We start from the raw sequence: 21,834 nt of genomic DNA, 5'->3' as shown, positions 1-21,834 counted from the left end.
ACTGGTGTTCTAGCTATATGTTTCAGGGAATCTGCGCCCCAAGCCACAGACTAAGTGCTCAAGCAGGTAAAACAAAGCTGAATTATCAGGTTGTTAACTAGACTTCTTCGGAAGTGATACTCCAAGTCATTAGCTAAAGCTGATGACGCCGGGTTAAGAGGCTCTGAATTTTTTTTTCCTTTTCTCTCCAGGGATGGTTATCAAGTCAACCATTTCTTATACTGGCACCAACACAAAAAGGAAAAACAGAAACAGAAACCCTCAACTCTGGCTTTATATAGAGGCTACAGAGCTCCAAGCCCCTCAGCATTTGCCTGTTCAGGAGTGCTGCTTAGTGAAATTAAATTGACAAAAAATCTTATTAGTAAAAGAGAAAAGGAAAACAAAAATTACATTCTTTGGGCTTCCAGCAAGAAACTGTTAAGAGGTTAGTTTTAGGGGCTGGAGCACATGCCTTACATACAGGAAGCCTTGGAGAAGCCCCAGAGCATGGCCAGAGCGGCCCCAAAATTCAAAACAAAATAGCTGGCTTTAAGAAGATAGCTCAAAAGACAGTAGTGAATGTATGTGGGTATTGCTAGGAACAAATCCACATGCAGCAAAAAAGGATCCTCCTATCAGGGACAGGTTTTGTCCCCCTTTAGAGAACCTAGGGGCATCTTTTAGGATCAGTTTTCTAGTGAAGACTTTAGATCAACTAGCATATGGCCCTAAGACCCAGAAGTCTATTACTTAATCTGAGAGCATCATGTAAAGACTTCATTAGAAAGTCAGATGATAGACACCTAAAAGATTATTTGCTCTGTCTTCCCAAACATCATTCCAGAATGCACTGGTAAATCCAAGTGTCATGTGGTCAAGCTTTAGCACTCAGTAAATGGGACTAGTCCCTGAAAGCTGATTCATAGAGGCTTCTCACCCAAGTCAGAACTCTCTTTATGCCAGCAAGAAGCTTGAAGCTTGCTCTTCTTCCAGATTTCTATATTTCAAGCAGCCAGGAGCTAAAGTTCCTGAAAGTCATGTGCCCAACAAAGTTTGTAAAGCACACAGCTCATTCATCTTTTTTACCTGAACTAAAAATAAGTCCTTGACTTCTCCAGACGTTAGGGAGATGGCTCATTGAACTGGATTACGTGTCTGATCACTAGTATTCCGTGGTCTTGTGATACCATGGTCACTTGGAGTAGCCCATGTGCACCAACAGGTATGACCCCCACCGACACTTTTCTTTTCAATTTGGAAAATATGGTAGGGACTAACTGAAATGATACATGCATCTAATCTATCAAAAGGGAGGAACAAAAGTAATTTCAACAACAATAAAATTTGTTTTACTCTCTGCCATAAAGGCTCAAACAACTAGAAATAACCAATGAGGTTCTTTCCCCTTAGCTGACAGCTAGTTATTTTTCCCAACTAGACAGGTAGAGGCAACAGCACTACTGGCTCCAACATACAGTAAGAAAGGAGCTGTTGACAAACACTAATGAAAAAGAAATCCCTAGTTCTCAAAACATGGGAGAACTGAGATATCAAAATAAATTAGACGGGCAAGAGAGTGATAGTACAGTAAGATGCTTGACTGGCACAAAGCCAATCTGGGTTTGATGCCTGGAACCCCATATAGTTCCCTGACCTCCACCAGAAGTGATCCCTGAATGCAGAGCCAGGAGTGCTGTGAACAGTGTGCCCAGTAGAGCCCCCAAATGAAAAAAAAAAAAAAATTTAAAAAAACACCAATTTAAAAAATGCATTGTTTTTGGAGTGGGGACCTTTTCAAGAAGGCGTCAGGAGGCCTGGAGTTCCCTATCAGTGATTCTCAGTCCACTGAACTGTGTTTCAGTACAAGGGCCTGAGGTTGTGGTGAGGGAATGCGAGGTGGTGGCAGAGGGTATCTCTTAAGGGCTAGCAGAATCACTGGTTAAATGATTAGATGCCTGGGTTCAAATTCCAGCTGTATCAATTTAGAAGTTGGCTGCCCTTGGGCAAGTCGCTTTATCTCTAGGTCAATACCTACTTCACTGGACTACTGAGTTTAAAATGACAGTATGATAAAGAGCTTAGAATGCCATGCAGAGTTAAATGTCAGAAGTACTCTTATGATGAGCTGCATCATACAAACACTTAACCACATACAGTACTCAGCCCCATCAGGGCTCCCTGAGCACAGCTGGGTGTGGTCCAAAACACAAAACAAAAATAGTTCTGTACCAAAATAAATAATGTAGTTCTAGCCTCTTGTCACGCTATAAAACTTAGAAGTTTAAAAGTAAACTTTATTGGGGCTGGAGAGATAGTACAGTGGGTAGGGCGTTTTGCCTTGCATGCGGCCAACCCGGGTTCAATTCCCAGCATCCCATATGGTTCCCTGAGCACAGCCAGGAGTAATTCCTGAGTACAGAGCCAGGAGTAACACCTGAGCATTTCAGGGTGTGGTCCCAAAACACAAAAACAAAAAGGTAAACACTATTTTGGTATAATGTAAGCTAGTAAATTGAAGACTTACCCCTCATCCTCAATCAAAGACAGGAATTTGTCAGAACGTTCCTTATAATATTCTCCAATAGGAATGTGGACTAGATGTGAATTTTATGCATGTACTGAATTATCAATTCCCTTAATATTGAAGTATTCATGTTTTAGGGGAATGGAAAGCAAGTACTGTAGCACTGTCCTCCCGTTGTTCATCGATTTGCTCAAGTGGGCACCAGTAACGTCTCCATTGTGAGACTTGTTACTGGTTTTGGCATATAGAATACGTCACGGTTAGCTTGCCAGGCTTTGCCGTGCGGACACGATACTCTCAGTAGCTTGCCGGGCTCTCCGAGAGGGGCGGAGATGGAAAACAAGATAAGGATAGAAATGGATTCTGAAGCAGCATCCAAATAACACTGGATAAAAAAGGAAGACTCTGATAGCTACTGTATATTTAAGTCAGTATCTGGCTTTAAGTATCTAAGAGTCATCACTGGAGTAATCAAATGCCTAGAGAAGCTATAATTTTAGAGTTGAATATGAAAGCATCATATATTTAATACAACCAAAAAGTTTCTTTACGTAACAGGGGTTTTGGCCATGACTCCAGTGAGTGCACTCTCATTCCCTAAGTTCATACACTTATCCCCAAGTATGTAAAGCAGTAACGTTAAGTGGGAAATACCAACACTTATCTTTGCAATATTAAACTTTGCTTAATATTTATAAGCAGTCGATATTGCTACCCTACAGTCTTCCAATAAAGGAGAAGCTGTTAGCTTACTCCTAAAGTTAGTATGGACATGACAAGAAACTCTTGGGCTCACTAAAATAGCTGTTTTTAACTACTAGAAAGACTACACAGGTGATTCAACAGAATTTACTTGTATATTTTCCATTTTCTATACTATTTGAAGGCATAAGATAGCTTTGTATTAGCTTTCTACAATACTGTGTTTTAAATTTATCCAGTAAACTAAGATGCAGTACAACTTTTATACAATTTAGGAGATTAAAAAAAAAAATCTCCACAAGAGAAAGCAACTCAGCAGGCCCTGATATTAAAACATTTTTTCCCCAGAATAAACAGATAGGCAATTGCATTAAAAGGCAATTTTTCAAATACTTAAATTACACCAAGATTCCTTCCAAGTTATCTGCCTTGCTCAAAACCAATGCAACCAAATTCTTACTCAATGCTAATAGTGGGGGCATGGATTTTTGGTAAATGTTTATGGTTTTACTTTCTTCATTATTGAAAATCTTTTAAAGTGCTATCGTACAGCAAAAGAAGTTGCATCAGCTCTTTGTTTATGGTCAATGCACCAATTCCTCATGGTAGAGGTGCAAGTTGTGAAATACCAAAAGGTACAAGTTTGACAGTAAGTAGTTCATGAAGAAACATAACAAGTAGCCTAAATACAGAGTTGGACAGAATCAAACCAATTATGTCTATAATTGCTCAATTGAAACTAAAAAATATAGGTACATTCACAAAATAAAGTCTCAGATTATAATTGGTGTTTAAATCAAATTTAAAGAATTTCTTGATAAAATATAAATCTGTTTTGAAATTGGATACTATCAATTGATGGAGAGCTAGAGACTTCTTAACCCCTCCTACACAGATAAGGAAATAAGTGACAAAGTCTCTTGCACTGAAGTTATGTATTTTAACAGCTTTACATGTAATATTCATATATAAAAAACTTTAAGTGCTTTTCTCCAATTTAAAAATCTAAAGAATTCAAAAATAAGGCATTCAATATTTGAAAAAAGTACAGATTTACAAAATGTGTATATTCTGTCATGAAAACTCCACACCAACATTATACACTTGGAAAAAAATACAAACAGGATATATTACAAATTTATGTAAGCAATAACTTAGTTCACACCATGCAATAAAAAGTACATTAATCAAGATACACAAGCTTTTGTAGGTTCTAAACTGAAGGACTTTTTCTTTTTCTTTTCTGCAGAATCCTTAAAACCTGTGGCACTTAAAATTTGTTAGCCTTTCTACTGAGAGGTAAATTATACACAACAATGATGAAAAAGATTAACAGACCAGTTGTCTATTATGAATCATTCCAGCTTTGTTCAACAATGGCCGAAACTCTTTTCTCATATTCTCGTTTGTTTTCCTGATAAAGCTGTGCTGCCTGGCTATTGGCTGGACTGTTTGGATTCGGTTCATCCAGCAGAGACTAGAAGGAAAGAGAGAAGGAAAAAGGATTTAAAGAGCTATTCTTTATATTTATACATGCTGGATATGGAGCACAAAAATTACGTGAACAACTGAAATGCAATAAATAACAAAAATTTGTCTTACTCATTTTTTTTTGTAGGAGTACTGCTGTTTATTCAGCCACTGAGTAGCTGATTGAATTGTGCATGAACTCCACAAGTCTTACTCATTTTTAGATCTAAATATTTAAAGAAATGGCTCTGATAAAACAGTAGAAAGTTTCCTGCTATTAAAATTTAACCTTCCAAAAAAAAAAAAACCCCAAAAACCAAACAGCTCTCAACTGTTTGAAGACCTCTAAGTTCAAAGCATTAGAAAACAACAGTATTCTTCAGCATACTGAGTTATTAACCAAGACATTTCGTTTTTTTGGTTAACATATAAAACAGATATTTGGTGGTAATGGTGAAGAGGTGTTGGAGGATTCCACAGTAGAGTCCTCAAGGGCCCCAATCTACTCTAAACAATATCCAGTCTTGCTGTATGACAGTTTGCCATTGACCAACCCACATACACAGCCAGCTGGGAAAATCATCTTTGTGATTATGGTGTCCCCCTGCTAGCTAAATACGGATTGTAGATTCCAGTCCAATGTGGTTATTAAAAAAAAAAAAAAAAAGAAGAAAAAAAAAGCAGACAAGTAACGGGAAAAACAGGGCTTCTGCATGGTAACCTAGGCTTTAGCAAAATTAGGCTTTGGCCTTTACATTAGCCTAAAGAGGTCAAGTGTACACTACAGAATCCTGACTCACCCTCACAAGTACTAACCTGAATTGATGTTAGGATAGAAGACACATCATATGTCGGACTCCATCGATTCTGAAGTATATCTAAACATATGCTACCATCAGCATACACTGCAAAAACAATACAATTAGATGCTCTTATCTGTAAGGTAAGTGAAATCTTTACCACAAACAAAATGTTTGACCCAATCAGAAGCTTTAACATCAGCATCAGGTATTAATTGAACCTGTCTGACTTGCAAGAAAATCCATCTTTAAAAATGAAGGTCTTATTTTGCACCTGTCATTAAGAGGCTGGCAGTGACTTATTCCTCCTCCCATCACGTAGCATCATTTTCAAGACCCCTATTTCTAAATATTCTTAAGTAGACCCTTACCAAAAAAGTATGCTTAATCTTTGAAAGAGTAATTCCATATTAAAATTTTCAAACATGCTGATATTTACATGATGTTCACTACAATATTATCTATAAAAATGAAAGATCAAAAATTACTGAAAACCTATAAAGAGGGCACTAAAAAAAAAGTAACATTCATATAACCAATATGTAGCAATGTAGCTACCAGAATATAAAATATAAAACCATGTAAATGAATGTGGAAGGGCATACACAATACATTATTTTATTGCTTCCCAGTTAAGTATATATAGTAATGAAGAATAATTCCTTTGGGGGGGGTGGTAATGAATCACGCATTTTAAATGACACTGAGTAGGAACTGGAGAGCTAGTCCAGGAGTTGGTAGTACAAGGGATAAGGAGGATGACCCTCAGGCTGATCCCTAGTACCACATATGGTTCCCAGGGAACCATCAGGTGTGATCTCAGAAATAGCCCGAGTACCACAGGCACGGCCCCAAACCCAAAACAATAATAAAAATCAAGTATAAAGAGTCACAGAAGTACTTGTAAGAATAAATGCAAACTAGATTACTTAGCCCAGAAACAGGATTAAGAGCATTGAGGAAGAGGAGATAAATTATACTTAAATATTATTAAATACTCTTCTCAGTACTCCTCTTTTCCTTGAGGAGACACCTGGCAGTGCTCAGGGAACCATGCAGTGCTGGCTCAGAGCTCCTACTCACAAAGTATGTGCTCTAGCCTTGTCAGAGCTCTCAGCCTGCTCCTCTTCCTTCTTACTCTTCATACAGATTATTGACACCCATGGCTTAAATAAAGGTAACTATTCTTGTTGCTTAGTACTTCCAACTATTAGTTTTAGACAAGCTTTGAAGCAATACAGTCAGTTGCTCACTGCCTATTCCACAGGAATATCAATCTTAGAAGGTGCAAGCAAAAACCTGAAAACAGGTTTTTAGTATTTGTAAAATCTATAAAACTCGTTTTTAAAGTTCTGAACAATACTACTTAAAGCAAAAATAAACTAGACTTGAAATATCCCATTAAATAATTAAATAAAATACACAGTATTCAACAATGGAGTAGCATTCAGCAATAAAAGGTAATTAAATACTGATAAGTATTACAACATAAATGAACCAGAAAATCTATGCTAGCCAAAAGTTAGTCACAAAAGATGACATCTAAGATTCTACTTCTATGAAATGCCCAGAACAGGCAAACCTAGAGACAGAAAATAAACTCATGGGTACCTAGAAGAGAGTTGGGGGGCAAGGAGATACAGGCAAGATATTCGGAAGGTGATAAAAATGTACTTGTTTATGATGGTGGCAACAGAACTGTACACTAAAAATCACAGAACTGTACAATTTAAATGCATAAATATCAGGTACGTGAATATTCAATAAAGATATTTAGCACTGTAGCACTGTCCTCCCGTTGTTCATCAATTTGCTCGAGCGGGCACCAGTAACATCTCCATTGTGAGACTTGTTTTTACTGTTTTTGGCATATCAAATACATCACGGGGAGCTTGCTAGGCTTTGCCGTGCAGGCGAAATACTCTTGGTAGCTTGCTGAGCTCTCGGCCACATGCAAGGCAAATGCCCTACTCATTGTGTTATCGCTCATTTAGTAAAAGTAAATCATAAAATTAACTTATGAAAAAACTGTGAAAATAGGAGTCAGAGAAACAGCTCAATGGGCTAGAATGTATGCTTTGCATACAAAAGGTTCAGTCTCTGACAATACACCGAAGAACCACTAGAGCGCCTCCCCTCCAATCAAAACAAAAGTAATACAGCAGGGAAAAAGGGAAGCATGCTATGAATGTGAAGGGGTATGAAAACTAAACTAATACAATTCACAAAGGTTGATGATCTGCTGCTAAACATACAAGCCCTCTATGCATTCTAGTCCTTCCCAACTTGACTTGCAGTGCCAGGGATTGAGCCCAGAATCTCATACATGCAAGGGAGGAGCACTGCCACAGAACTACAGCCCCAGTTCTCCCACTGTGATCTGAAGAGACCTTCTGCCTCACAATTCATTAGCTGGAGAAGAGCTGCAGTTGAATAAATGGTCACTTGAGAATTTTCCTGAAGTAGAAATACTGTTAAGTCTCTTTTGACTAAAAATAAAACAAAACAAAAAAAAACAAAAAAGCAGGGGCCAGAGCGATAATACAGCCGGTAGGGCATTTGCCTTGCATGCGGCCAAACCTGGGTTCGATCCCCGGCATCCCATATGGTCCTCCAAGCACCCCAGGAGTAATTCCTGAGTGCAGAGCCAGGAACAACCCTGAGCAACGCTGGGTATGACCCGCCCCCCCCTCCAAAAAACAAAATAAAAGCACACAGGCTAAGAGGAAAAAGTAGATTCACCTTAGTGAAGCGCAAATGTTAAAATGTTAAATATTGAGATGCCACATGTCCCTCCACAGAAACACTGTTTATTTTGAAAAGGAAGCTCTACCTACCCGCTGTCTACAGTATTAGATTAGGGGGATAATCAATCGAACAGCTGAAATACTTTCTCTTAAAATGAATTCACTGATAAGGATGAAGACCACATGAAATGTGCCTGAGCTATAAAAAAAAAGCTGTACAATTGTCTTTGTTTTGCATTGGTAAGGATCAAACTCCGGGCTGGAGCAATAGCATAGCGGGTAGGGAGTTTGCCTTCCATGGGGCTGACCCGGCTAACCCGAGTTCGATTCCTCTGCCCCTCTCGGACAGCCCAGCAAGCTACTGAGAGTATCTTACCTGCAAAGCAAAACCTGGCAAGCTACCCATAATGTATTCGATATGCCAAACAGTAACAACCAGTCTCACAATGGAGATGTTACCGTGCCCGTTCGAGCAAACTGATGAACAATGGGAGGATAGTACACAGTGCACAGTGCACAGGGATCAAACTCCAGGCCTCACACATACCAAGGCCAGTGTTCTATCGCTGAGCCATTATCCCCAGTCCTCTAAAAATAACATAGCAATTCAGAGCTGAGGATGGTAAACCTTAAAACCCTTAGTTCAACACTTTAATTTCTCAGAAGTATAATTATTATTACTCAAAACTTGGGCCATTTTCACTGATGAGTAAATTATGGGTAAACTTTCAACAGGACTTACAGCCATTAAAAATGATGCAAAAGGGGCTGGAGTAATAGTAAACTGGGTAGGGCGTTTGCCTTGCATACAGCCAACCCGGGTTTGAAACCCAGCATCCCATATGGTCCCCTAAGCATTGCCAGGAGTGATTCCTGAATACAGAGTCAGGAGTAACACCTGAGTATTGCCGGGTGTGACAAAAAAAAAAAAAAGGTGCAAAAAGTAATCCCCCAGTGCAGAGCCGAGAGTAAGCCCTAAGCACTACTGCTGGTTATGACCCAACACCAAACAAATTTAGTATAAAACAACGTCTTAAAATTATATAGCTATATATAAGACATGATCTAAATCTTATATAAATATTTATCTGTAATTTTTAGATATTTTCTTTCTTCTTTTTTTGTGGATCCCTTATAAGCAAGCTTGCCCTGACAAGCTCAATGCTTGGGTCCTGTGTGGCCATGAACTTCCAAAGCCAGCCCAGTGCTGCTTGCGGGGTGGAATGTGTGCTGATATTTAACCTTGAGTCTTTGTTTGCAAGGTATGCACCCCTGACCCATCTCCCTAAGGCCCTAAAAGATAAACTTCAACTAGTGATTTCTTGGGTTAACTTCTACATTCTACAAATATTCTTGCTTCGAAATCACAAGTTAGTAAAATAATTTAACCTTAAATATGGAATATTGATTGCAGAGCTCAAATACGTATCTAATATCATGAGGAAACAACATGATAACTAATAACAAGAAGGTATAAGATCTATAAAGAAAATACCCTTTCCCCCAGTCATTTGCAATTTAAATTTTAAAAATTACTACTTACCATTTGGATGAAACATTTTGGATAAAAACCTAACAGTTGGTGGTTTATTTGGATATTCTTCAGAAAATTCTATTACTAGTTTAAAAGTACCTAGAAAACAAACCAAAGTAATTATAGTAAAGACAGTCTTGACATCAATGAATTATCAAGTCTATAGTAATTTCTACACTACACAGAAATTACTGTAATTTTGGTTTAGCACATTAAACATACTTTCATTTATATTGAGTAATATGCAGCAGTTAACACTGTCAAGCAATTAGGCAATTGTAATGATCTATCGGTAAGAACGTTACCCTCCATATTTTTTGGAATGCTATTTGGCCCTAGCTATGGAAGGGGCTGGAGCGATAGCACAGCGGTAGGGCGTTCGCCTTACAAGCGGCCAACATGGCCAACCTGAGTTCGATTCCTCCGCCCCTCTCGGAGAGCCCGGCAAGCTACCGAGAGTATCTCGCCCGCACGGTAGAGCCTGGCAAGCTCCCCGTGACATATTCGATATGCCAGACACAGTAACAACAAAGTCTCCAATGGAGAGGTTACTGGGCCCGCTCGAGCAAATCGACGATCAACGGGAGGGCCTTTACCTTTACCAAAGTATGAAATGCACCAACAGGGAACTATTAAGTTATCACAGGAGGAAATGCAAAACGATTCTGGGAGGAATAAAGAACTCAGATTATAGAGGCAAGGGTGCTGAAGTTAAAGGTCTGTTCTGACTGCATACCTATCCCTTCACTTAAATTTGTCAAGAATTGGTTAAGTATTGGTGTAACAGCCTACTATCAGTTACATACCAACATGGTACATTTATAGTCTAAATACCAGAACTTAGAATTTTCTAACCAATAGAGACACAGTGACGTAGTTCAATGTTGAGTGCTTATCTCAGAGATGGGACATATGGAAGTCTAGATTCAATACCCACCACTGAAGTGAAAGAATTTATTTTTTTAATGCAACTGTAACAAAAACCAAACTGTTCATAGGGCATAAAAAGAACTCTCAACCACAGGGCCAGAGATAATAGTGGGTAAGGTGTTTGCCTTGCATGCAGCTGACTTGGTTTCAAGCCTAACACTGTATACTGCACCCTTGACTTTCAGAAGTGACCCCTGAGCACAGCCACCGGTGGCCAAAAATCCAGAACAGAAAAAACACCACTCCAAGTAAACAAAAAACAGTGACTGTCTACTCCAATTCTACACCTATTTCACAGAAGAACCACTATAATGATTTGAGAGTTCCGAGAGTTGTGTGCTATTTGCCTTTTACAGGGGTCACCTCTGGGGGCGGCGGGGGGGGGGGGGGGGGGGCAGGGGGCAGGGAGCACTCTTAATGATTCCCCCCCCCCCCCCCCCCGCAGATTTCTTTGTGTTTAACTCTCTGGCATTTTTGAGGTATTTCCCTTCAAAGTGGGAGAAGTCCTCCTACATCACAAGCCCTAGAAAGTATTCAATTAGCTGAGACATTCCTAATGGTATCAGTGAAAGTGATCCAGATGTCTCTACAGTGTTTTTTCCTCATTTCAGCTGTGCAGTTAAACACACACACACACACACACACACCTTATCACAATCTACGGCTAAGCCTCTGGCTTCAGTTTACAAGGATCAGAACCTTAGGATTAGAGAGGTCAAAGATACAAGTAAAATCAAATTGATTTCTACTTCCTATCTGGATGCAATACAGGAATTATGGAATATAGCCTTACACTTTATTATATATTTTCATTTTCCTTAATTAAAAATAAATGTGAAACTTTCAGGCAAACACAAATCTGTAGCAGTCATTTTATTTTATTTGGTTTTGAAGCTACTTGCAGTCTGGTGCTTGAGGGATGCAACTGGCAGTGCCCGAGGGATCAACTAGTGCCAAGATCAAACCTGGACCTCCTACACACAAAGCACATGCTCTCGTTTTCTGACGTTATCTCATCAGTCACAAAAAAAAGCTATCTAAGTCTTTTTCTCAGGCTCTACAGATAGTAGAGCAGGTAAGGCACTTGCCTTGCACACAGCTGACCCAGGTTCAATCCCTGGCATCCCACAAGGGATCCCACATCTGAGCCTGCCAGGAGTGATTACTGAGTGCAGTGTCTGGAGGAATCACCAAGCAGCACTGGGTATAGCCCAAAAACAAAAACAAAACAAAAAAAAGGGGGAAAGAAAACTTTCCCCCTTCAGATTATCAGAGTCTCAGGATCCCTTTACTCTCTTACTTCAACCTACACCAAACATCCCATGTAAAATCGTTAAATGTAAAGCGGGGAAGAGATGGATGGGATGCCATTCCATCTTTAAAAGTTGTATATATTCTCACCATAGAGAGGAATAAGCTCAGGAGTAGCACTTATGCGCTATATGTGGCACCCGCATCTCCCCTCTTGAGATGTGTATTTTCCTATCCAGTGCTGGGATGTGTGTATGGGCTTTTTCCGCCCTTGGGAAAGGCAACATTCTCTCTTGAGCGCGTTGCTCTTCACTCTCTCACTTTCTCTCTCCTCCCCTTCAAATAACCTCTAAATAAAATGTTTTACTTCACACCAAAAAAAAAAAAATGGGGGGGAGGTGTGGTAAATTAAAAAGTAGTAGAACTAGGGCTGGAGCAATAGTATACTGGGTAGGGCATTGCATCAGTAGGCCAACTTGCATGCAGCCGACCTGGGTTCGATCCTCGGCATCCCATAAGGTCCGCTGAGCCCTGCCAGGAGTAATTTCTGAGTGCAAAGCCAAAAGTAACTCCTGAGCATCGCCTGGAGTGACCCAAAAATCGAAAAAGTGGTAGATCTTTAAAAAACAACAACAACAACAAAAACAACTTCATTTAGCTCTTTATAACCAGCTGGCAAAAATTCTCCATATACCAACCTAGTCTCATCAACAGGTTCAAGCTGCCCCAGCACACCACTAATTTGTTGTATTGGAAGTTCTAACAGAAAATCTTACAATAATTTTTACCAATAGCTGGAAACTTATTATATATAACCTAAACTAACATTTAAAGGGAAATAAAATGCATTCCCTACTTCTAGTGAGAAGTGTAGCATTATTTTACATTTTGTGCAAATTTTTAAGATTGACTTAATTATAGACAGCTGGATTCTTAGTTGCTTCTGCATTCAGTCTATTGCAATATGGTGTTTTGGCTCAATATTACATATAAAGAAAATTAGTACTCACAGAAATATACAAGTAAATGATAAAGGAAGTATTTCATAGCCTTTAGAATTATATACTTTTGGGGGGTTATTACTACACCAAAGAAAACCTGAGGTTTTTTGGTTTTCTGGGCCACACAGCAGGGCCCAGAGTTTACGCCTGGTGCTACACTTAGGAATTACTTCTTGTGGGCTCAAGGAAACTATATGGGATGGCAGGAATCAAATTTGGGCCAGCTAGTAGAAGGGTCCCATCCAAACACACTTTGTACCAGTTAATTATAGTATCATCTGTTACACACAATTTATCCATTCATAATTTTCTACTTATTGATCATTTGGAAAATCATTTGGTTCACAAATCTATATAAATCTTCTAAACGTTGCCCTATTTCATTATATACCATAAAAATTTCAGAACTATAGGTAATACCACTTGAAAGTGTACTGCTGAATTACATATGGCAGTTCTTTGATGAGATCAGATGGGTGAAAGGTTGGAAGTTGTCATTATCTCAGCAGCAACAAGTACTCTCGGTCACTTTCCTTAATCTAATAGCTCAACCTTAGCTAAATCATTTGAGAATGTCAAATACTGGGGCGGGAGCCATAGCACAGCGGGTAGGGCATTTGCCTTGCATGCGGCCCACCCGGGTTTGATTCCCAGAATCCCATATGGTCCCCTGAGCACCACCAGGAGTGATTCCTGAGTTCAAAGCCAGGAGTAACCCCTGTGCATTGCCAGGTGTGACCCCCCCACCACCAAAAAAGAAAAAAAGGAGAATGTTAAATACTAAAATCAAAACGGCAGCAGTCTGCCTATCAGTCATTTTGTTGTTGCTGTTCCTTATGTGTAAGAAAAAGGTTATTTGAATCTTTTCCCCTTCCATTTTCTAGGCAACTTTATATTAACTTTATATTTTTAAACAAACAAAAAATCTGAAAAACTTTTTAACTCCTTTTACCCTTTCTTCCAGTCCCATACCTTCTCCCCCCTCTGGTTACCCCAATTTTAGTGTCAATTTTCTTTGGTTTGTTCTTCTTTTCAACTGAGGAGTCCGATTTCCTTGTATTACACATGTAGGTAAAAATCATCTAATATTTATCTTTCACAAATATTTACAAATTTTTTCACTTTGGACAATTCTTTGAGTTCCTTCCATTTTGCTAATATCAAGATTATATTTATTCTGAGTTTTGGGCCACACCCAGCTGAGGGGTACCACACATACTGCTGGGCCTTAAGCCCGAGTCAGCCTTGTGCAAGGCAAACAACAGCCCTCCCCACTGGCTTTACTCTCCCTTACCACCTTCAATCCATACTTGTGGGGGGAGGGGGAACCCACACAGACACTGGTGCTGCAATTGTGCTAATTAAACCGCATTCAAGTGTGAGGCACTGAAGGGACATGCTGGCATCACATGTTAAAAAGAAAATGCTGAATGGTCTTCCATTGTGGATATGTATCACGTATTTTTATCCAGTCATTCACAAAAGGGGCATTTGGTTGTTTCCATACCTTAGGTATTAGAAACATTGCTACAATGAATATTTGGGCAGATGCAACTTTTTGAGTTAAGGATTTTGTAATTACTTCAGGTAGGTATCTAGAAAGTGCACTGCTGGCTCACATGGCAGTCTTATAATTAGCTTACTCAGGAAGGTCCACTGTGGTTCAAAGTAGGTGTGCCAATTTATACTTCCACCAACAATGTGAGAGGGGGATTCCTTTCCCTTCATATACTTCACGTACCTATTAATTTCATTTGGTGTATGTTATTCTTACAGGTGTGAGGTGGTATCTCACTCCGGTTTTAATTTGCATTTCCCTAATAAGTGATGATGTACATCTTTTCATGTACGTAAGACAATATTTTTCTTCCTTTCTTTCTTTGGAAGAAGAGTGTTTTCTTAGACCAGTTGTTCTCAACCTTCTTCCTTTCTGTCCCCCCAACCGCCATGTGCTCACTAGTCTAGATGCCCTATCCTGAGCTCCATTTACACAATTTTCACCTGCAGCCTGTTGGAATATCCTAGGGGCCCGTGCAGAGTGCTTTTGCATATATACTACAGCAACACAAAATACTAAAAGACGTACACCCAAGGGTCAGATTTTATTACAAATTATTTTATCTTAGGATATTTACAAGTAAAACTGGCAACTTTTAAAAACACAATTAACCACCAGTAGTATGTTGTCAGTGCCTTTATTTGTGCCAAGATGCAATACTGATTAGGACCTTATTTTAGCGACCAAAGCTTTAGTGTCAGTGCAAAGGTCAATATAGAAAAAAGGTCTTAATATGTTTTAATATTGGTATGAAAACAGTTTTGTAAACTTTGGAAAAAATCTCAGGGATCTTAAAGGGTTTATGGAACATCCTTCGTGACTCCCTGGTAGCCATTTGTAAAAAGCTTACATTCATATGCACCTGCCTTTAATTCCTTACTCCCTCTCTAAAGGTTAACTACTGATAAGAGTGTGGTACACAACCTTTTAACATATACATATACATATTTGGATGTTACAACATACATTATTCTGCAAATTTGTCTCCTCATTTGATCTGTCCACCTGTGCCTGTTCTTTACTGGATACATAATACTCCAGTGTCTACATGTATTATTAATTTAGCTACTGAGCATTCAGGTTATCTCCTTATAAACAGTGCTGTAATCCATAGTTCAGTAAAATATCCTTGATGTTGGCTAATTCTTAAGTCTTTTGATATTGAACTGTTCAATGGTTTTCCTGGCTCCTGATGAAAATAATGAATCCAAGATTAAAAAGTTTATGCATAAAAAAAATAAACAGACAGATGTCTTTGCCATAGAGGCAAGCTGGTGTTGGAAGTGGGAGGGAAATAGGACACTGTGGCAGGAAATGTGCCCTGGTGAAGGAACAGGTGTCTGAACATTGTATGACTGGAACTCAATCACAAACAACTTTGTAACTGTGTGTCTAAGGGTGATTCAATAAACACTGTCACAAACACTGTCCTCCCGTTGTCCATCGATTTTGCTCCAGCGGGCCCAGTAACGTCTCCATTTTGAGACTTCTTGTTACTGTGTTTGGCATATCGAATATGTCATGGGTAGCTTGCCAGGCTTTGTCCTGCGGGCGAGATACTCTCGGTAGCTTGCCGGGCTCTCCGAGAGGGGCGGAGGGATCAAACCCGGCTCGGCCAGGCTGGCTGCACACAAGACAAACACCCTACCACTGTGCTATTGCTCATTTTTAAAAAATTTCTGCAAAATATCAACCACTTAAGGGTATTAAATGATAGCTAATGTGAAGCTAGCTACTGGAAGAACAATTTTAATATATCACCCCTTTCATATAAATAATAAAAGTAAAACAAGCTTGTGTACCCCCTTATATTTCCCCGTTTGGGGCTGTCTTTAGCATGCTACAAAGCCATCTAAACTTGAACTACTCTTGACATAGATCTCCTCACTGAAGTGGGCTTATAATTCTAACAAAGTATCAAAGTTAGAGAGGGACCTGGCAAATGAAGTGCCCAAGCTGATGTGGGAAGAAAGTCCGCTTTAAACTAAAATTCTCAGATTTAGTTTTAGTTTGACCAGTTAACAACAGAAGATAGTTTTAATTAGATACACTAATGTTACAATTTCCTTCTTAAAAGCAGTCTTTTAATAATACAGAAACCAAATGAGGATGACTTACCATCTTCAAAGGGTGTCCCTTCTGGTCTGAAAACAAGAAGATTTCGGATTAAAAGTGGTTTTTCATTCTATCTTTTCCCCCTTATTTTAGAGGATGGAAAGAAACTTAAAGAAAGAGGAGATCATACTAATAATTTATGGAGTTTTAAGATAGTTTCATAACATAGCCCTAGATTTTCATGGACGCAGGCATAAAGATAACTTTTGTTCCTAGGTTTTCCTTTTAGAGTACTTTTACAAAACACAAGTATTTGTAATTTTACTTGAAATTTTAGTGCAAAAATTTCAGTTCAGACTAAGGAGTTTAGTAGTTTAGTGATGAAACACTTGTCTTTAAGTCAGGCTATAAGCTCTATCTGGGACATAAAAGAAAAAAGCATCAGTTTGTAAATACACAGTAGTTACTCTGTAAATATGTGTATTTTTAGAGAAAACATTTTTTCAACTTACATTATTAGTAAGATGTACTGTTTGTTTAAAATAATGACTGGGCCAGAGTGATAATATAGAGTAGGGCATTTGCATTGCACAGGACCAACCAGGGTTTGATCCTGTTTTTCAAGAAAGCAACTGGCTAGACATATTAACTGATCTCACCAAGAAAGCTAGTTTTTTTCACTTACATTTTTTGGCCTCTATATCCCAATTTCATGTTTCCTAAGCAGCAGCATGAAGTTTAATTACTATTTGTAAGGTATAGTCAGGATTTTACTCTAGAATGGTGAACTTCCCTAATTTCCCAAGTCTTTAACATAAACTCTTATAACTGAGTCAGCGGCTACAGTCAGAATTCTATATCTGAAAGCTTTCCTTGAAAGTTTTAGTATAGGGCATGGCTTGGAGGCCAGCCGCACACTCTAGGGGTATAGGCAGCTCAGACAGAGAAGGGAGCACCAAATAAACGGTGTTGGGAAGATCCCCCCAGGATTGGAGATGCATGCTGAAAGTAGACTATACACCGAACATGACTGCCACTCAATGCCTCTTTTGCAAACCATAGAACCCAAAAGGAGAGAGAGAGAGCAAAAGGGAATGCCCTGCCACGAAGGCACAGTGGGTTAGGGGGATGGGGGGTAGAAGGGATACTGGGATTAGTGGTGGTGGTAAATAGGCACTGGTAGAGGGATGGGTACTTGATCATTGTATAACTGAAACCCAAGCACAAAAATTTGTTAAGTCTACAACTATACCTCATGGTGTTTCACTAATAAATTTTTTTTTAAAAAATTGAAAAATTAAAAAAAAAAAAAAGTTTTAGTATAGGGGCTGGAGTGGTAGTACAGCAGGTAGGGTGCATGCCTTACAAACAGCCAACCCAAATTTGATCCCTGGCACTTCATATGGTGTCCTGAGTAAGCCAAAAGCACTGCAGGTATGGCCCAAAAACTTAAAAAAAAAAAAGCTTTAGTATATAGTTCTAATTTTAAGAGTAAGGAATAAAAGGATCAAGGGGCTGGAGCGATAGCACAGCGGGTAGGGCATTTGCCTTGTACATGGCTGACCCGGTTCGATTCCCAGCATCCCATATGGTCCCCTGAGCACCGCCAGGGGTAATTCCTGAGTGCAGAGCCAGGAATAACCCCTGTGCACCTGCCGGGTGTGACCCAAAAAGGAAAAAAAAAAAAAAAAGGATCAAGTCCAGGATAATCAAAGAATTTGTGCAATAAAATTTAATCAAAAAGTTTTCTTTGCATGCAGGAGCGTTGAGTATCCTCAGCACCATATGAGCCTTCCAGCACAGAATCAGGAATAGCCTGGGCACTGCAGGCTGTGGTTCAAGAACTAAACAAATAGTGACAATTTAAAAGCATATGCAACGTAATATGTAAAAAGTCTATCTCCAAAAACTCAATTCAGGATTATAACATCAACCCAATGTTCACACAGAGCTGAGAATGCTTATAACTTAAATTCTTGACACAGTAGAAATTCCTCAGTATTTCTGATTCCTAGTCTTTCTTATAGTACCAGTAGAATACAAACCTAAACATTTGCTTGGTACATTTTGCACAACAGAATTCACTTTTTAAATTTATGAATGGCATTTTTGTCAGGTAAAACCAAATGTGAATAAAATCATAAAATCAGATGAATTTTATGTACTGGCAAATCTTTCACTGAAAGGGTTTTCCTCTCAAACTTACCTTCCAGAAAAGTTTCTGTCTCTTAAGAACCCTTATTCCACCTTGGGCTCTTTTCCTAGTTGTTACATATTCATGTTTAATAAAGAATCTGCACACCAATCATTTGTCTTTCAACTCACCCAAATATAACTGCATTCCACTGCATGATGTTATTTTCAGATGGCGCGCCACTAACACCCACAGGTGGGTCCTCTTGCAATCTAAAAGTCCAGAGTACATTCATAAGGTGAACATTAAGGTCACTACAAAGGGAACTATAGCATCCATGACATCTACTTTGGAACACAACATAAAACCATTTCCTGGCTCTTCTTCTGAGTGAAATAAAATACATGTCTTAGAAGACCACCTAACCAGCTTATATATGCTTATTAATACAGCTCCATATTGTTCAAAATTTCTAAGGGCTTGATAGTCGAGCGGTTTTCAAATACAATCAAGGAAAGAAAAAACATATTAACATATAGACTATCTGAAACTAAAAAAAGTTTTAACCTCCATGCAAGAAACACCAATTTTGCAACTGTGAGCAAAGACCAAGTCATAATCACAGCCACTTGTTCAAACCAACAAAAACACCAGGAAACAAAACGCTCAAAATAAATGCTGAACTGGAAACAATTTACTTAGGGAACTTGTTGTAGGCAGGAGAGTTACTTTGTGTCCTTTGCAACCATTACCATTGACTCTTAAAGCAATCAAGGCTTCGGAATCAATTTTCCCTCAGTACTTAAAAGGATCTTCAAGATCTTCGTGAACACTGACTTCACCAACACTTCATGAACAGGAGCAATTGACAATTGACATAGTGGAATTCTCCTAACCTGAAAATCCTTGTTAAACTACCCAAGGTGCCATGTGTTCAATCTCGGATTAAGCAGTGAATGAAAAAAGAAACCAGGAAACAATGAACAGGAACTGCAAGTTTCATTTGAATTTCAATCACAGGTGCTACCCTGGAATTTACTTATTTCAAGCTTTTGAAGACAATTTTTGAATCAGAGATGTTTCATTAAAAACTACTATTTCAGTGAGAAAAAAAACACAACCTACTACACTAAGTACCTATGTATCTGCAGTATCTGTGGTACTATATATATGTACAAGTTCAAGTGTATCTGCATCGACTGTTATGTATTCTACTTTGAAATCAGTGCACGTAAGACTGACTCTTTTTGGTCAACCTCGAGCAAATTAGGCCATGATGAAAAGAAACTTTAGAAGAATTATATTGCTTGATTCCCACCAGAGGTAGTTAACATCCAAGCGAAATTAGGGATTCTAGTCAATGATGTGCACCAAAGACCAAAACAATGGCTCCCCAATGCCTCAAGATTTATAATAGCGAAGTTGAAGGGTTACTTCCTGAGGGGCTAATCTAACTTTTTATTCTAGACAATGTGTGTCTTAATCAGGGCACGGAGTCTCAGGAAAACACTGAAAACGTACCGAGGATTGCAATGCCATGTTTTCTCATTTTCACTCCTCCCCTCCCGCCTCGAGTACCTCTAAAGTAACTCGAAGGTAAACAAGGGGGGAGGGGGAATAAAAAAAAAATACAAAAAAAAAAAAAAACCAACCACCAAAACCCAAAGGTCGCTTCCTCCTAATAATAACGCCAACAACTCCTAATAAAAGCCTGTTTTTACCAAAGGAGCCGCAAGGAGTATCCGAATAAGCGCCGGTCAGACGCAAGGCATTTTTCCAGACTTTGGAGGCTATAGATAGGGCATTTAAATACCAGTCACAGAGCTGGATTCCAGAAGGCTCTGGCAGCCGGGGCTGCCGGCCCGAGTCCCGGGTCCCCAGGCCAGATCTCAAGGTCCTTGCAGGCGGGAGGGAGTCGGGTTTCGGAGGATGGGTTAACCACCTCCGGCTCTCGCGCTGCAGAGGGAAAAGGGAGGGGAGAGCCTTTCGCCCTAACCCGGCGGCTCTCCGAGGAGCTCGCAAGCCCATCGAACAAAGCTGGCTGGTGCAGCGGGCGGGGAACTAGTTTCTGCAAGGGCTCGCTTTTTCCGGGACAGGGAGGAGACACAACACGCTGCAGGCACGGAATGGGGCGGGGAAGGGGACGCGAGGATGAGGTCCGGGCGCGGGGCGAGACGTCGGGCAGCTGGCTGTGGCGGGCAGCAGGAAATCCCAGGCCCGGCACACCGGCCACCTCCTTTTCACTCTGCGGCGGACACGGCGAAAGCTCTGAGCTCGGCAGAGTGAGCAAGCAAGGGTGAAGGAGTGCGAAAAGGTGGCCAAGACTGGCTTTCCGACGGTCCCGCGGGGCCCACAGTCAGCCCTCCTCAGGGTCAAGAGAGAGAAGGTGTCCCGGATCCCCGCCCTGCAACCCCGCAGCTTTGGGGAGGAGCCGTCATCCGGGTGAAGGTGAAGGCTCTTACCGCTTGAAATCCCGCATGAGCCTCCTCCGGGCCGGGGTCGACATGCTCCCCAGCTGCCCCGCGGTCAGTCTGAAAGAAAAGAGTCCCGCGCAGCCCCCCCACCCCCCGGCGCGGCGGCCGAATCACTGTGGGTCACCGCCGCCACCGGGCTGCACAAACAACCCTGCAATGACGTCTCCCTCCGCCGCCTCCAGATCCCTCCGCCCTCGGCCGGTACCACGTAATGAGGGGGTGCGGAAGGGGACGTGGGGCACGAACGCTGGTGGTGGGAATCTCTCGGCCGGGGTCCGACCCACTGTGGCTTTCTAACTTAATCGGAAAATTACTGTGATCCGTAGCAAGGCTTTAAGGTTGTGGATTAAGGAACAATGAGACAGAAACACCATCCCGGCCTCCCCTATTTCAGTAGTTTAGGCTCAACCGGGTGGGGAGAGAGGGACGCATCCGGGGCCAGAGATTTCAGGGAAGGAGGTGGAATGACGTAAGGTCACGTGACTGCCGGCGGCGTTGTCAACAATCCACCCGGGAGGGGGAAGAGGGGAGAGGGCGAAGTATCTAGAACCACGTGTCCCTGTGACGCTATTAGAACTGGTCACGTGAGCTGGTGGCTCGGACCTGAATTTCTGTCTGAGCTATGTAGCCCAGTGATAAATTTACGAGGCTGAGAACAGGGATGCACCTTAA

General features: G+C 40.4%; 1 protein-coding gene across 1 annotated transcript; it reads right to left on the bottom strand.

Moving 5' to 3' along the window:
- Nucleotides 1–3,344: 3,344 nt before the first annotated feature.
- Nucleotides 3,345–21,310, bottom strand: UBE2B (ubiquitin conjugating enzyme E2 B). The gene is made up of 6 exons (XM_056124536.1): nucleotides 21,151–21,310; nucleotides 18,880–18,960; nucleotides 16,618–16,643; nucleotides 9,769–9,858; nucleotides 5,495–5,583; nucleotides 3,345–4,685 (listed from the first exon to the last, which is right to left on the bottom strand). Exons 1-6 carry the CDS (start codon nucleotides 21,192–21,194, stop codon nucleotides 4,557–4,559), a joined length of 459 nt encoding a protein of 152 aa, XP_055980511.1. The 5' UTR covers nucleotides 21,195–21,310; the 3' UTR covers nucleotides 3,345–4,556.
- Between the last annotated feature and the right edge of the window lie 524 nt (nucleotides 21,311–21,834).

The sequence above is a fragment of the Sorex fumeus genome, unplaced genomic scaffold (assembly GCF_029834395.1).
Source record: "Sorex fumeus unplaced genomic scaffold, SorFum_2.1 ptg000051l, whole genome shotgun sequence".
NCBI lineage: Eukaryota > Metazoa > Chordata > Mammalia > Eulipotyphla > Soricidae > Sorex > Sorex fumeus.
The sequence above is the reverse complement of the archived record's forward strand: the minus strand, read 5'-3'. Positions and strand labels throughout refer to the sequence as shown.

What these genes read in the sequence shown, in the direction of transcription:
- UBE2B (XM_056124536.1), bottom strand. Translation starts at nt 21,194, where the DNA reads ATGTCGACCCCGGCCCGGAGGAGGCTCATGCGGGATTTCAAGCG. An exon ending in CTCATGCGGGATTTCAAGCG is followed by an intron (nt 18,961 to 21,150) that starts GTAAGAGCCTTC and finishes CTGGACTTTTAG; the next exon opens with ATTGCAAGAGGACCCACCTG. An exon ending in TGGAATGCAGTTATATTTGG is followed by an intron (nt 16,644 to 18,879) that starts GTGAGTTGAAAG and finishes TCTTGTTTTCAG; the next exon opens with ACCAGAAGGGACACCCTTTG.